A 15,663-nucleotide genomic window follows, 5' to 3' on the forward strand; every position below is an offset into this window, starting at 1 on the left:
CTGGGCATTGTAAGGCCCGGGGGCCACATGCGGCCTGACAGCTGACCCTAACTGGCCCACATGTGGTCATTGGCAAATTAAAAGTCAATGCAAATATATATCATCATAATAAACGTAACCAATACAACGGCACTGCTTTTATTTTGAAGGACCTGCTAATTTACTGTTTTTTCACACATGCTTTCTGTACTTGCATAAGGCTTATGCACTGATTGGTTTGTTGGTCAGTTTCAGCCCATGAAGATGTCAGCTAATGGCAAAAAAAGAAAGATTGATTCAGAATGCAGTTTTTAACAAAACATGGACTTGTAAGTATTTCTTTACTGAAGTCAGAGGTAAAGAAAAAGAAAAGGAACTGTGATATGCAAACAGAGCTGGATGCATTTGTAGTTTTTCATGTAAAGTTAATGTGGAGCTGGTTTTGCACATTTTCGAAAGTCTTTTTGCGAATATTCATTGAATAGTTGTATTCTGTGCTCCACATTTTCATTAACTCCGCCAAGGAGGTTATGTTTTTGCCGGCGTTGGTTTGTCTGTTTGTTTGTCTGTCTGTCTGTGTGCAAGATAACTCAAAAAGTTATGGACGGATTTGATGATGATCAAATTTTTGTGCTGATCGGGGGGGGCACTGATCTGCCTTCGTGGAGGTCTGTGCTCTCCGAGTGCTTCTAGTTTTATTATTGTATTGTTGCATTTACTTTTTTTGTATTATAGTAAAGTGTGTGTATATATATATATATATATATATATATATATATATATATATATATATATATATATATATAGGGGTTTTGGGGATGGATGGATGGATGTTTTTCTGAACTCGTCTTAGAGTTCTATGGTTCTCATAGGACAGACACCCCAAACATATGATGTTCTTATAGAATATGATGCATCAGTGTAGATTAAACTACCAGCAGCTGATAAAATAGTTCCCCTGAGCTCAACCTTAAACATAAACAACAGTAAAATGCAACATACACATGAATGCAGTGGTCAAATTAATCAATAACATCAGATATAATAGTTAAAGGCTAACAGGAACCAGTTTTTCTGCACAGTTAATTACATTTGCATGTTCACATTTGCATACTTTTACTGAAAGAACACATTACTTTCACTTGTTTGTCCACAATGTGTATTATTACTTAAGTCAGTGACCTGAATACTGGGTACTCTGGGTGCTTGATGAGCTCCAAAGCAGCAAACTGGGAGGAAATTCTGACAATTCCAGGACAAACTTTGTTACTGGACTAAATCCAAATACAGTCAGTCAATCAATAACATAGCTCTGTTATGAAGTGCTCAGAATGTATGTCTGTATATTTTTTCCTAGTTGCCCATAGTTCTTGCTGTGCAGTTTTTTGGTTTAGTTTTACTAAAGACTTCTCCAGTTGCATGCAGTGTCTGCCAGTATCAACCAAATAATAAATTCCTGGAAGTAGTCATGAATAACAGAAAGTGGGTTAAGGGAAATGAGTCCCTTCAATTGGATCCGTATAAAAGTTTTGACTGACAAGAGGCACTTAACATTGGAATCTTTTGTTATTTTGAGCCATATAGATTTTTAATAGAGTGAAATACCACAGAAAGCAGTAAGACGTGCATTTATTTTAAGACGATTTTACACTTTTATTAACATTGGCTTTCACTTGAGCTTTCGTATTTCTTTGGACCTTGACATGTTTTAAACTGAAAAGCTTTTACAAACCTCTGGTGACTGACTTGATGTGCATTAGAAAAGTCAAAACAAAAGCCAATCTGACCACTACTGCTAAATCTTCCTACACTTTTAACCAGACAGTTATCAGTTTAGGTGGTTATGGGCTCTGGATTTCAGCCACTTCATGTCAGACTAACCTTAACTCTACCTTAGGGTTAGTGGTGGGATAGCAGAAGAAATGTAAAGCAAAAGCATATATCAAAAGGGAACATTTTCTAGTTCCTGTGTTTAACATATGGGTGAAACTCAACTGTAACTAAATCAGTTTAAACATAGCTCAAATGGACCTCAAATGCTAACCTCAGCCTTAAAACTGGTCACTGGTAGATATTAAGAGGTTAAATTAGCAGCTAAATGTCCATATAGTGTAGATATATGGGATTCGAGTTTGTATTTTTTTCAGAGTTTTGTCTGCTCTGTTTTTCTCCTGACAGGCAGTCTAAATATGTCTGAATTGTGGTTTATTACAGCCCTGACTGAATAATGGCATCAGCAGTTCGGTCTCTGTACCACTTTAAAGGAATGGGTTGAACAAAATTGGAAAATAATTCCCAAGCAATGCCATCACAATGCTGCTTCCTCCAACACACTCTAATATGGACCCCTGAGCATGTATATCCAGATATTTGACCTTTCTCAGAACCACGCTTCAGCAGCTATTTTCAGCTTAAGACAATAGAGCACTTTGGAGTCGACGTCATGGTCTACGTCGCTGCAGTTGCACACGCAATCTGGTAACACTGTTTATCAATGGAGATAAATTCAGATATTGGAGAGAATAGAGAGAAAAGAGGAGGACAAATGTCTTGTGCTGTAGGTTGTCAGAAAAGAAATGCTAAACAAGCAGCCCTCACTTTTACCGAATACCATCATTGAATATGCTATTTGAGTCAAACAGTAGACGCTTATGGTTGAAGTCATTAAACCACAGGTGTCAAACATGCGGCCCGGGGGCCAAATCTGGCCCACCAAAGAAAGGGTCCAGTCCGGCCCTTGGGATGAATTTGAGAAAAGCAAAAATTACACAGAAGATATTGACAATCCTTTCATTTCAGGTTCCACATTCAGACCAATTCAATCTCAAGTGGGCGGGACCAGTAAAATACGATCATAGTAACATAGAAATAATGACAACTCCAAATTTTTCTCCTTGTAATTGTAAATATTTTCATGTATTTACACTAAAACAAAGTTTAATTTAGCAAAAAATCTGAATAACTTGAAATGTCTTTAGTACAATTTTAACAAGATTCTGCCTGTTACTAAATGTTTTGTGTGTTTGTAGATCCACTGTGATCTGTACGTTATAATGTACATGTGGAAATGAAAAACTGAGGCAGAATATTGTTAAAATTACACTTATTTTTTCAGTTTGTTCATGTTATTCACATCTTTTGAAAGGATATTTTGTAGATGTAAACCTTCTCATAATGTAAATTTACTTTTTTTTTGCTCTAAAACATAGAGAAAAATTTGGAGTTGACATTATTTATATATTATTATGTTATTATTTTTACTGGTTTGGTCCACTGCAGATCAAATTTAGCTGAATGTGGAACTGAACTAAAATGAGTTTGACACCCCTGCATTAAACGGACGGACTGGACTGATGAAACTGACTGAATCAGCAGTAACTAACATTGTTTTAATGTCCTTTAAACAACACTTCCCCAACCATGCAAGTGCAGTTGGTCTGTCAGTACAGAGTTGGTCGACTTGTCGATGATCGCCCATGTCTTGTAAAACTGCATTTTATGTCCTTGTTGCTGACTAGGCAGCACGACGGTCCTCAACACACGAAAACCATGACACAAATCTTTGTATTAAATATTCTGGACGTGACCGCAAAGTACAAAGTTATAGGCATGGAGGGGTTTGTCTGCCTTGGGTTTTTCAACCAGATATAAACAGATGTCTGTCCGCTGTAGCTTTGGTCCATTTCATTGGCTCCATGACCCACTGAGCCCACAGTGAGTATGGATCAGGAAATCTCACCCCACTGCTAATGGTCAACTTACCTGTGGAACACACCTTGTCTCTGGTTGACAGACCATTAAAATATTCGGAGAAGGCCTCTGGAACTTCCATTACTCTGTTTTTCTCCTGACACCGGCTTCCATGTACTGTTGACGCCACAACTGTCACTTTCTGCTATCAGTTAGGCCCCGCCCACAAAATATATCATCACAGTTTACCAACATTGAAAAAGTCTATACACCAGGGGTCTCAAACTCATTTTCTTTCAGGGGCCACATTCAGCCCGATTTGATCCCAAGTGGGCCGGACCAGTAAAATAAAAGCATAATAACCTATAATAATGACAACTCCAAATTTTTGTCTTTGTTTCAGTGCAAAAAGACACACCATTAAATTATGAAAATACTTATTTTTATAAACTATGTGAATACCCTGAAAAAACTGAAATTTCTTAAGAAAAATTAGTGCAATTTTAACAATATTCTGCCTCAACTTATCATTTCTCCATGTGCATTATGGATCAGATCTACAAAGACACTGAACACTGAAGAACAGGCAGAAAACTGTTTAAATCATGCTTAATTTTCTTTAGACGTTTCAGGTTGTTCATATTTGTTCAGGTTATTCACATTTTATTCGTACAGGATAGTTTGTAAATGTAAATATTTTCATAATGTAATGTTATTTTTTGCACTAAAACAAAGAAAAAAAATTTGAAGTTGTTAATTCAAGATTTTTTGCTAAATTTGAGATTTTTTTGGCTTAATTCAAGATTTTTTTTTTTTACTTAATTGATTTTTAGGCCCGAGCCGAGTAAAGCCGGCGCAGGGCCTATTGAGTCTGCAGTGGGCGCATGGGGACAAAATCGCCAGTGACGCGGTCGCCTTTTGCCACTGTCGCCACTCTCACACATATTCACATTCACGGTACTGAGACCTTTCCGATGATGTATATGACATGTGCACAAATCGTATATTTACACCTGCTCAGAATGAATGGGAGTCAATGGGACACGCCCACTCGGGGTCAGTCACGTGTGTGTAAGTGCACGACAGGTGACATCTGACCCCACACACATGTGGGGGACCTCGAGAACTTTCAAAAAAGGGCAAATACGTGGTTGCCATAGAAATGGCTATATTGTTCTTGCTCAGATTATTATTATTTTTATTTATTTATTATTTATTTATTTTTTGTCTTATTTTTCTTTCTCCTGCGCTTTGAGCTCAATTTTGACCCTCTGAACATTTACGAAAACTCACCAAATTTTGCCTAAAATTCAGAAGTGTGAGAAATTGAATTTACATATAGGTTTCGTAGATGTCGGTAAAGAAATGTTGCGGCAGCGCCCCCTTGAAAAGTGGAAATGCATTGCGCCAATGGGAGCGCGTCCAACATAAAGTTTGTCGTAGAGCCACGAAAATCGGTAGACAGATTCATCATGAGGAGACAAACAAAAAATATTATTATGGCCACGCCCCTAAACCAACCCTTAGTCGGCCATATTGGATTGAAATTTCCAAAATGCTGAGTCAGCGTTTCACTGAAGTTGTATTTTAACTATCTCCTACTAAGCCGTTTGGCCGAATGAGCTCAAAATCGGTGTACAGTATCTAGAGAAGTGGGGCATCAAAAGTTAGCCGAATTTTTTGAATCGGCATCACCGTTTTTGTGTGACAAGGTTGCAAACTTTGCGAAGTTTTTTTGAAAATTTACCATCATAAAAATTGCTTCAGCTCAGACATATGAACAGCGATTTGGCTGAAATTTGACTCAGACGTCCATCTCCCAGGCCTACACCCATTTATTAAAAGAAATTGAAATTTCGCACTATAGCGCCCCCTACAAATGTACATTTACAAAAATGACATCAGTTCGGACATACGAACACCGATTTGGCTCAAATTTGACTCAGACATCTGTCTCAAAGGCCTACACCTATTTATCAAAAGAAACTGAAATTTTGCACTACAGCGCCCCCTACAAAATTTTTTAAATATTTTTTATTAAAATTGCTTCAGTTTGGACATACGAACACCAATTTGGCTCAAATTTGACTCAGACGTCTATATCCCAGGCCTACACCCATTTATCAGAAAAATTTTAAATTCGGCGCCATAGCGCCCCCTACAATGTTACCTTTACGAAAATTACTTCACGTTAGACATGCGAACACCAATTTGGCTCAAATTTGAATCAGTTGTCAATCTCCCAGGCCTACACCCATTTATCAAAAGAAATTGCCACTTCGCTCAGTAGCGCCCCCTACAAATTTACCTTCACGAAAATTACATCAGTTCAGACATACGAACACCGATTTGGCTCAAATTTGACTCAGTGGTACATCTCACAGGCCTACACCCATTCAATGGAACAAATTGAATTTTTGCTCATAGCACCCCCTACAGATTTATATATACAAAATTTTGTTCAGTTCGGACATACGAACACTGATTTGTCTCAAATCAATTGTCAATGTCCCAGGCCTAAACCCATTCATTAGAAGACACAAAATTTGGGGCTACAGCGCCACCTGCTGAACGATGAGCATACTTCTACTGGACGTGCCCTTGGCGAGGGCCTTTAGATGCTGCTTGCGGCTTTAATTTTTTTTTGTTGCTTAATTCAAGTTTTTTTCCTTAATTCAAGCTGAATTTTTTTTGCTTAATTCAATTTAAGACTGGAATTTTTGCACTTGGCAAAAACATCCCAGGGGCTGGATTGGAACCTTTGGCGGGCCATATTTGGCCCCCGGGCCGCATGTTTGAGACCCCTGCTATACGTTTATAAAAAAAACCCAAACCTCTAACTCCTATGTAGTACATGTCCCATGCAGATGTACAGTATCAGAAGAACACTGAGGTAGATAAACGTCATGTTGATGGTTTGTGTTTGGACCCTCAGCTCAGCCTACCAACAGTTACTACCCAGAGTCCTTTAGTGCCTTCCCTTTCGTCCCTTCAACACCTGTTGCGGCAGCCTCTAAACAGCCCACAGTGACATTCCTGTGTTGCAGTGGGACCCTCTGCTATGCTGCAGAGAATGTACTCGGATTGTTTAGGATTCTGTTCAGGGTCAGATCACACGCAGGCTTTTGTTGATCTAACGAGGTCAACTGTCACCTGATGAGAGTTCGAGAAATCACTAAAAGGTTTAAATAGAATAAACGCACAACAGAGACCAAATCACAAACGCTACAAAGTTAGTGTTTTTCTTTTATGTTCACGCAGGATATTTTTCGAACCAGATCTTTTGGACAAACTGTCTTTACTGATATTAGAAATGGTCTGACCTGATTTGTTTGTCCGGACATTATACGACTCTCTGCAGCAGTTGCCATGGTAACAACATAGGTGTCAGTAAATACATAACCACATAAGTGATGAAACTTTTCTATAATAGAAGTTGATCATGTCAGTAGTCACTTGTCCATTGGACATATGTGCAAAATTTTACTGATATTTGCTAAATGTCGAAAAAAACCGGAGTGCATAATGTCAGTTTTTACATTAAATTACAAATGCGATGATTTGTTTATTTATTATTGCGAGAAGTCATGAGAAGTCATTCCATAAACATGGCGATGAACCTAAATATCTGTTTTGAATTTAGAATGCTCGTTACCCCTCTACCTTGTACTAAATTCAAAAATGATTGGGTTTCCTGGTGTGTCCACACATAACGCGCCGTGTTTGTTTTAAAACTCTTCTCTTGTTGTAACATTCATCAACATCTATTTTTTTTGTTCATGTGACTCTAGTTGCACAAAAAGAGCTTTCCATTACAGTTTTGCACGATATACCAAGTTTGCTACGCCCAAAAAAAACACCTCTTACAAGAGCAAAAACTTTTCATTGCGACTTTTCATTGTTTTGGCGAAATTGCTGTTTTTCCATTAGGCAAATTTTTATATACAAGTTATAGTTAACAATTTGTCTATCATCCATTGAATGAGCAATATTTTTAGAACAACTTGGCAAAATGACCTCAAATTGGCACAAAGTTCACCTGAACTCAAGGAGGATCTGTAGGGATTGCCATTTAAGGTCAAGGTACCTGTGACTTGATGCGCATTGATGCCTATTTTGCAGTCTTATCAGCTCCTCCTATATTAGGACAGCTAACACTGACACCGTAGGCGTTGTCATGGGCAACAAGACAAGACCGGATGTTTTGAAAATGACAGGAAATGTACGTCATAACATACGTACGTACTCTGAAAGAAATCAAATAATGGACTGAAACATGTAAACCAGGGTTTTTTGACTTTTTTTTCGCTTTTCTGAAGTGCATATAAACGCATTGCATCTGATTATGGCAATAATCGGATTACTCCCAGTTATTGGATTTTTATGGTCATGTAAACAGGCTCAATAACAGGAAGTTTGACTCTATCATCATTATGTACGTACGAACTTTAAAAGAAATCTGATACTGGACTGGAGCGTCTAAACCAGGGTTATGATTATCGCATTTCTGAAGTGCATGGAAACGCGTCAGATCTGAATATTCCGATTATCTGATTGTAATCTGATTCAAATCATGTATCACTTTTTTGGCTTATGTTAACTCACTGTGGATGGGACCTGACAGGTTTGGACTGGCAGAGTGAATCACAGAATCAGTGTTTTTGTCCTTTCAGCCATAATAGGAATGGTTCTGCCGTTCTATGTCAACTGTAATAACACCACTCGGTTCTAACCTCCTCCTTCTGTTTCTTGTCTTGCAGAAACTTGCAGCCCGATTACCAAAGACCCGAGAGGCGAGAGAAGCTCCACACAACTGCCTCTGTCCTCCAGGTAAGGCCATCACTTGTGTCTGTGAACTGTCAGCATACTCACACTATCTTACTTCATACAGTAAACATCAGTGCAACAAAACGTTTCTCACTGGACGTTCAGTATTTGGTCCTGTAGCTGCTTTGGTGTCGTGTTCAGGGGTCTGGTCCAGTATTTAGTCACCTTATGCTGCACCACTTCATTCAGATGCAGCTGCTCTAAGACTGAAAGGGAACCAATGCTGTCCCCAAAATTTAAGCAGTAAAAAAGTGTGGATAATATCAGGAGATTTATTCTCATGAAAGCTCTTTCCCCTTGAATACCACGTTTGAATCTGTACTTATTCGCCTTTTTGAAGTAACTTCTTGTGAAGGATGATATTTCCAATGGATTTCTCACATCGAAGCAGAGGCTGCTCTGACCTCAAATCCACTGAAGCTGGTCCACTTCTTTATAACACCTGTACGAAAACCAAATTTTTTTGGTGTTCAGTTTTCTTGCTGGAGGTTAGTGTGGATTAGAACTGCAACCGATTAATCGATTAGGTGTTTGAAGCGAATGCAAAAATTCACGATTTGATTAATCGACTCGGATTGATTGAAGGGAAATATTCTATTGCAGTTTTCCTGAATTGAAACTTCTCTGTGCATCACAATAAGTGTTCGTGTGAAACACAACAGTGGAACCAATGTTTAACAGCAGAGAAATGAAGGAAACAAAGCTTTGATTCAGGAGAATTGTGAGTTTTTTTGATGATAATTTTTTTTGGATCACTTTGAGTCGATTAATCGTTTCAGCTCTAGCGTGGATCACTTGAGGCATTTATTCTGATTTTGTCCTGCTATTGTTGGCTTTTGGGGAAATATGATCAAATTGATGCATTGAGTTTTTGGTGTTGATTTTGATATGTTATCGGCTGCTTTGCTTTTTAGCATTCTCACAGAGGAATTATGTAAAAATGATGTATATCTGTTTAGAATACTGCTTATTGCTGGCAAAAAAACCACCACCAAATATTCAAGTCAAATCAAATCAAATCAAATCAAAGTTTATTTATATAGCACTTTTTACAACAACATAAAGAAGCCCAAAGTGCTTTACATCTAAAAGCATGATTAAATTATTAGATAGAAACAGGTTAGTCAAGAACCACAAAAATGTATAAAACAATAGGACTCAATACACAGTGATAAAATAATATTATATTATATTAAGAAATATTGGCTAAAAAAGGATCCTCCTTCTGTCTCCCTGGTGATAAAAATTGTTAATTACATCCATCTAATGGAAATGATGACCTATAATCTCCACCTACAACAACACAAGGGTGTAAAATATTGGGAAAAATGGGATGTTTTCATTCAATATGTGGACAGTAAACAGTGTGTAAATGACTGAATGTACCCGTGACCATTTCTGTTTGTTTGTTCTGTATCTTATATTCTGAAACAAATAAAAAAAGATCCATTGAAGCAGGAAGGTGGGAGAGTTTGAAAAAATCTAGTCAGTCATTGGATAAAATACGTAAAATAAATCATTTCCCAGACTCAGACATGTCAATAATAGGTCTGTAATGGTACACATACAGAACTGAACCATTTCGGTACGCACCTGTTTGGTTCGGTGCACTCAAGAGTCTGGAAAAGAGTCCATTTTGGTTCAATAGGGTCATAAATCATTTCTTAGAGAAGGAAAGGAGGGTGAAATTCACATAAAAATTATAAGTTTGTGGTTTGCAAACCTGCTCCTTCTGCTTCCCCTGTTCTTCAGACCATCAGCTGATTTCATTCATTAGATCAGTGAGATTAGACTGAGGTGTGTTGGGTTAAATCTGTGCTCGAGGTCACCAAATGACCTGAGAATCTGAGATATTCATCAGATGTTATAAATATAACCTACAGTGGTAGTGTTTTGTTTGTATTGAGTGGTTGCCATGAGCAGCTTTCCTTGTTCAGTTTATTGACGTAACACCGATAACCTCATCCTTTCATCATCAATGGAAACGGTTGAGCAGATAATGTGGGTTATCAATAAATGGGATCCTTTATGGCTTTAACTAAAGTGTGCTAACGTTTTTATGACTGAAAGCTGCCGGGTGTGGTGACAGATGATTATAAAGCCTGTACGTATCGGTTACTGGTCCTCTGAGTAACTATTAGGTGGAAGTAAAAGCACTCCAGTTGATTTTACTGCTGTACAGACACGTTGTCCACCTGATGATGTCCATGCGGATCGGTGCTCGGTTCTTTCATCTAGAACAGGGGTGTCAAACTCATTTTAGTTTAGGGGCTACATTCAGCTAAATTTGATCTGAAGTGGGGTGAACCAGTAAAATAATAACATAATAATATATAAATAATGTCAACTCCAGTTGAGTTACAACTAAACTATATGTTTTCCACCAGTTTTCTCTGGTTTCTGGAGGCTTAGGCTGAGTGTGATGGCCTTTGGTGTTGTTGAATCAAACTAGAAACTAGTAATATCTTGACCTGGATTTTTTTGCTTCTGATCTGATTTTTTTTTTAATGATTAGATTTGCTGATCCAATACCAATACTTTTTACTATCAAATGTAGATTTTATAACAAACATGAACATTTTATAAGAAATCAATAACCTGTCAGAAGCTGCACCTGCAGCTAGTGCAATAACCCCTCATAATCATTTCTTCTTCAGCAGGAAAACAACGGATTATATAAACTCAGCAAGTTAACAAAGGCTGAAACTGAACACTTTAGAGCAGACAGGCCCTAAAGCATTGATATAAAAAAACTGAGGAAAAACTCACTAGCCTAGCCACCTGCGCAACAGCATTCATGCAAACCCATCAGCTAGTGCAATGCTCTCTGTAGTACTGTAATTACACTCATAAATGGGACATTTAAACAATGTTTACTGAGTAGAAATGTTTGACAGCACTGTCACGGGGTTTTTTAATGACACAATTACACAAAGTAGATGACATGGCATATTAAGATCGAGTACCGTGTAAGACTACACAGCACAATCCTATGGCATTTGTTCTGAAAATTACAGAAAAGACAAATTTGCCCCTCTACTCTGAGGGAGAGATTGTAAAAATGATCAAATCTTCACCAAATCTTCACGTGTCACCAAACTTCATACTTCATAGGGCTCAGTTGATATATAAATTGGTATTTGAAATATGAAATAATAATAATAATAATAATTCTAGTAAACTTTCCATTGCTGTGAGACTGTTTATAGTCAATACACCATATTTACCACAAACATAGCCACATCATTACAACAAAAGCCCTGTGACTGAGGGGCCGTTTACACGGCGTTGGATTCAGTCGACTCCGGGAAGATTTCATCGCGGATTAGCCTTCTGTTAACATGGAAACGGTGCCTAGAGTGCCTGAATCCGGAAACTTTTGATACCAGGGTCCAGGGTGGAATGTTATTGATATTGGAATGTTCAGCTCCGTGTTAACGCGAATCGGAGCGTTCCGGGGTAAAATATGACGTAACCGCATGCGCGCGCAGCCAAGAACCACCAGTTAACCCACTCCAGGCCATTTGGTGGCGGTAATGCGCCTCCAAGCTGGTTTGCCAGCCTCTATGACACAATAAAGCTGCAGAAAAAGAAGGAACAACCACAACAACAATGGCCGGTTTCAGAACAACATACGTGCTGCTAACTGTGCTCAGCTCGTCTGTCCAGACAAAGAAGTCCTGCGTCTTTGTACGACCACTTGCCATTGTTGTTTGTAAATAGTGTTGTCCGCCTCGTCTTCTTCTTCTTCTTCTCCTCATTTAAAGGCTGTCTAAACCGGAAATTGTTCGTGCGCAGGCGCGTGTTTTACCGCCACTGTTTGACTACAGCTCTACATCGCCAGCTACTGGTCTGGCATGGCCACTACAGCGTATTCAGCCGTTCTCGCGGACTCGTGTTAACGCAGATCGTTATCATAGCGGCTTCGTCTTAACGCGGAATGATTTTATAACGCAAAGGAGAAATCTTTGCGGAGTGTTGCCATGTAAACGTACCCTTAAAGTACTGAGCTATGAGTTCCATCCAAGTGCCCCATTAAACTCAATAAATCAGAAAATATCATTAACAGTGTGAAACAGTGACCATTCTTTTTATATTCCTCTCGCTCTACTCTTTCATAAAATTCATAGTTTGGATTTGGTCACATGAGAAACCTATGTTTGAGGGCCACCCAAAGCCACATTTCAGCCTCTGTCAGACTTGTCTGGTTGGTGTCTGAGATTTTAATACAAACCATGAGGCTCAAAACTTCTACTGAAATTTGCTAACTAATTATTTGTCCATTTGCACTGCATATCTATTTATAGTGTCATAATTACTGTGGAGGTATAATGAGATTATGTGCAGAATGTCAGAGGGAATAAAGGCCAAAGCTGAAGCAGCTGAGGTTGGGTTGGTGGGTACGAGGCTGTCGGAGCAGTCTGTTCTGTCTCTAAAACCACCTGTTTCTGCTGCAGCCTCAGGTGGCGTCATTAAACACTCAGTCCCACAGGACGGGTGGGTTTGGGTGTCTGTGGACGTGGTGGAAGGGACAGGTTCCCATGGTCATGTTTGATGAGTGGACACAACTAGGGCTGGGACAGCAAAGCAAGAAATGACACAAGACAAATGCACATGTTGAATAGAATAGAACAGAACAGAATAGAATAGAATAGAATAGAATAGAATTTATTTGCCATTTGCACAGATACATAACAGTATAGGCACATTGGAATTCTTGTGCGTTTCCCTGAGTCACAGAGTTAGAAAAAGATGAATAAAAAACATAAACAAAACATAAACACAGCTAAAACATATAAAAACCATTATTGCACAGACAAACACAAATATACATTTGTAAAATAGAGTACTGATCAGAAAAAAAGTAGAAATGATAATAATAATAATAATAAGAGTACTGAGAGGTAAAAACAAGTTATTGCACATTTGAATTAAAAGTACTGGGACGTAGAGCAGGTTATTACACATTCAATTAAAATACTGGGAGGTTGGTTGATGTTGATGATTAAAATAGTCCAGGTTTAACCTCCTGAGACCCAAGAGGGTAAAGGGTTGGGATTTTTTACATTAAATAATTGCCTTGATCTGAAATGGCATGATGCAACAGTTTTCAAGATACATTTTTTTGTTTTTTTTTTTGTTTTTTTTTTTAAATCCATAAAGACCAAGCACCGCTTTTATGTCAGGTCCCAAAAGAATGTCTCTATACCTACCCTTTCTTAAGTGAGTTATCACCATTTATTAAAAATATTATCCTCTGCATTTTGTATTTCATCAGTATAAATCAGGTAATTTTCTTTATTTAATTTACTGATCATGAAGATGTTCATAAAATTTAGATTAGAATTGAGGGTTATTATATAAAAAACAGAGGAAACAGCAGAAGAAGTGACTTTTTCAGTCCAATCTCTCGCTAACTGAACATAAACCCAGTGTGTCCATCCACTGTCAGTGATTCAACTCCATGGGTTTTACTGGTGGATCAATGTTGTAGAAAATGATGGTGTTTCCACGGTAACTATGGAGCCTCTGAACGTCCAAATGGGTCATATCTGATGACCATGAAAAGATGAATAACTTTATTTTACACCGATTATTGACCTGTATTGATAGGATTAGTGGATCAGGAGGTATTAAACAGTTTAGATCAGTAGATGGTTTTGATCTGTGGTGGATGTTTGGGTCTTTATGGGTTAAGGAATGTTCTTTGCAGTGGACACCATTTTTCTCCTTTTTTTTTTTAAAGCTGTGAAACTCTTGTCCACTGAAGAGGACAAAAATGCATTGCTGGGTCTCAGGAGGTTAAAGGTTGTTTTTTGGTCCTGAGTGGAACAGCAGTGGATTTTGGTGCAGACTGATGGAAGCAGTAGTAGAATGTCGTTTAGTGTCCGTTTTTTGTTGTTGTGTAAGAGCCTGTGTGCCTCCTGTCGTCCCCACACAGCTCTGTCAGAAGCAGGAGGTGGTGGTGTGCGCCGCCGCCCCCCCCGTCACCCACACATTAGTGCTAATTGGTCTTGTCAGTAGGATGCTAGCGTTTTAACGTGGCGGTAAGTGTCGGTGGGACGGCCCACGGACGCTTTTACGGTGGCACTTATCTGGGAGCTTCACAGGAGATTCTCTGTCTCACTGCAGGTGTGGAAACCTTTCAACTCACGCAGCTCCAGATGGCACGACACTTTTACAGCTTTGTGTGACTTTCTTTGTCCCACAGCTGTTGAAAGGGAGTCTGAAGGAAGATGCATTCTCTAAGGCTACGTTCACACAGCAGGTCTTAATGCACAATTTGGATTTTGTGGTGAAATCCAACTTTTTTGTGTGGTTGTTCATAGGGGTGTAAGAAAATATCAGTTCTGCAATATATCGCGATATTTCATTTCGCAATACTCCATATTAAAAAGTACCATGTCGATATTTTTAGGTATTTATATAGATGCAGATATTGTGGAGGTTCATTTTTGTTTCTCTTTTTTATATTTTATTTATTATTATTTAACACTCTTTTATTAAATAATGTTAGTTCCTTTGTTGGGATCGCACAAAAATACTGTTCTGATGTTAGCTCTGAACTAATAGAATATGAACATTTGAACAGGATCTTAAACTGTAATGTCTGTAAAACAGAATTTAAGTTTTAACACAGGAAAATTTTGTGATATAGCATTAGATCCTGTTGTGATCAAATAAAAATGTGTTTAGTATTTGTGCAGATTTCTGGTGTATTTCAAGTCTTCAAGGAAATAATCATTTAAAAAAAAGAAACAAACAAAAAATTGCCTTTTTAACAGTATCATGATATATCGCGATATATTGCATTGTGGTCCTAGTATTGTGATTTGTATCGTATCGCCAGATTCTTGCCAAGACACAGCCCTAGTCGTTCGTATTCCACATTAAATGCGACTTCTATCAGTTTTGAGTCTGAACTGAATGTGACCCTGTAGTGACCCACATGCACTAAAGAGGTCCTGATGGAATACGTGACCACGCAGACACACACTGTGTTTACGGATGTAAATATGTTTTTCACGCCGTTCCTCCTCCTGGGACGCAGAATTGTGACGTTTGTCGCATTTCAAGGACATAAAGGTCAGATAAATGCGACCTGGCCATTCAGACTGACGTAGGACCACATATGAAAGTGGTCTGGGGTCGGATTAGTGCTGTTCA

General features: G+C 38.4%; 1 protein-coding gene and 1 long non-coding RNA gene across 13 annotated transcripts in view; one reads left to right on the top strand and one right to left on the bottom strand.

The window, feature by feature from the left end:
- LOC115434661 (uncharacterized) overlaps positions 1-8,223 on the bottom strand; it is a 25,549-nt gene extending 17,326 nt beyond the window's left edge. The window contains exon 1 of the long non-coding RNA XR_003937573.1: positions 7,968-8,223. This is a non-coding gene — a long non-coding RNA (uncharacterized LOC115434661). The remainder of the gene's footprint in view (positions 1-7,967) is intronic.
- Positions 1-15,663, top strand: part of col13a1 (collagen, type XIII, alpha 1) — a 228,620-nt gene that overhangs the window by 13,949 nt on the left and 199,008 nt on the right. For all 12 annotated transcript variants that reach the window (XM_030156714.1, XM_030156718.1, XM_030156720.1 and 9 more), the window contains exon 2: positions 8,430-8,499. In XM_030156714.1, the coding sequence (XP_030012574.1) occupies positions 8,430-8,499 (70 nt within the window). The remainder of the gene's footprint in view (positions 1-8,429; positions 8,500-15,663) is intronic.

Source organism: Sphaeramia orbicularis, chromosome 15 (genome assembly GCF_902148855.1).
Source record: "Sphaeramia orbicularis chromosome 15, fSphaOr1.1, whole genome shotgun sequence".
In the NCBI taxonomy this organism is placed as follows: Eukaryota; Metazoa; Chordata; class Actinopteri; order Kurtiformes; family Apogonidae; genus Sphaeramia; species Sphaeramia orbicularis.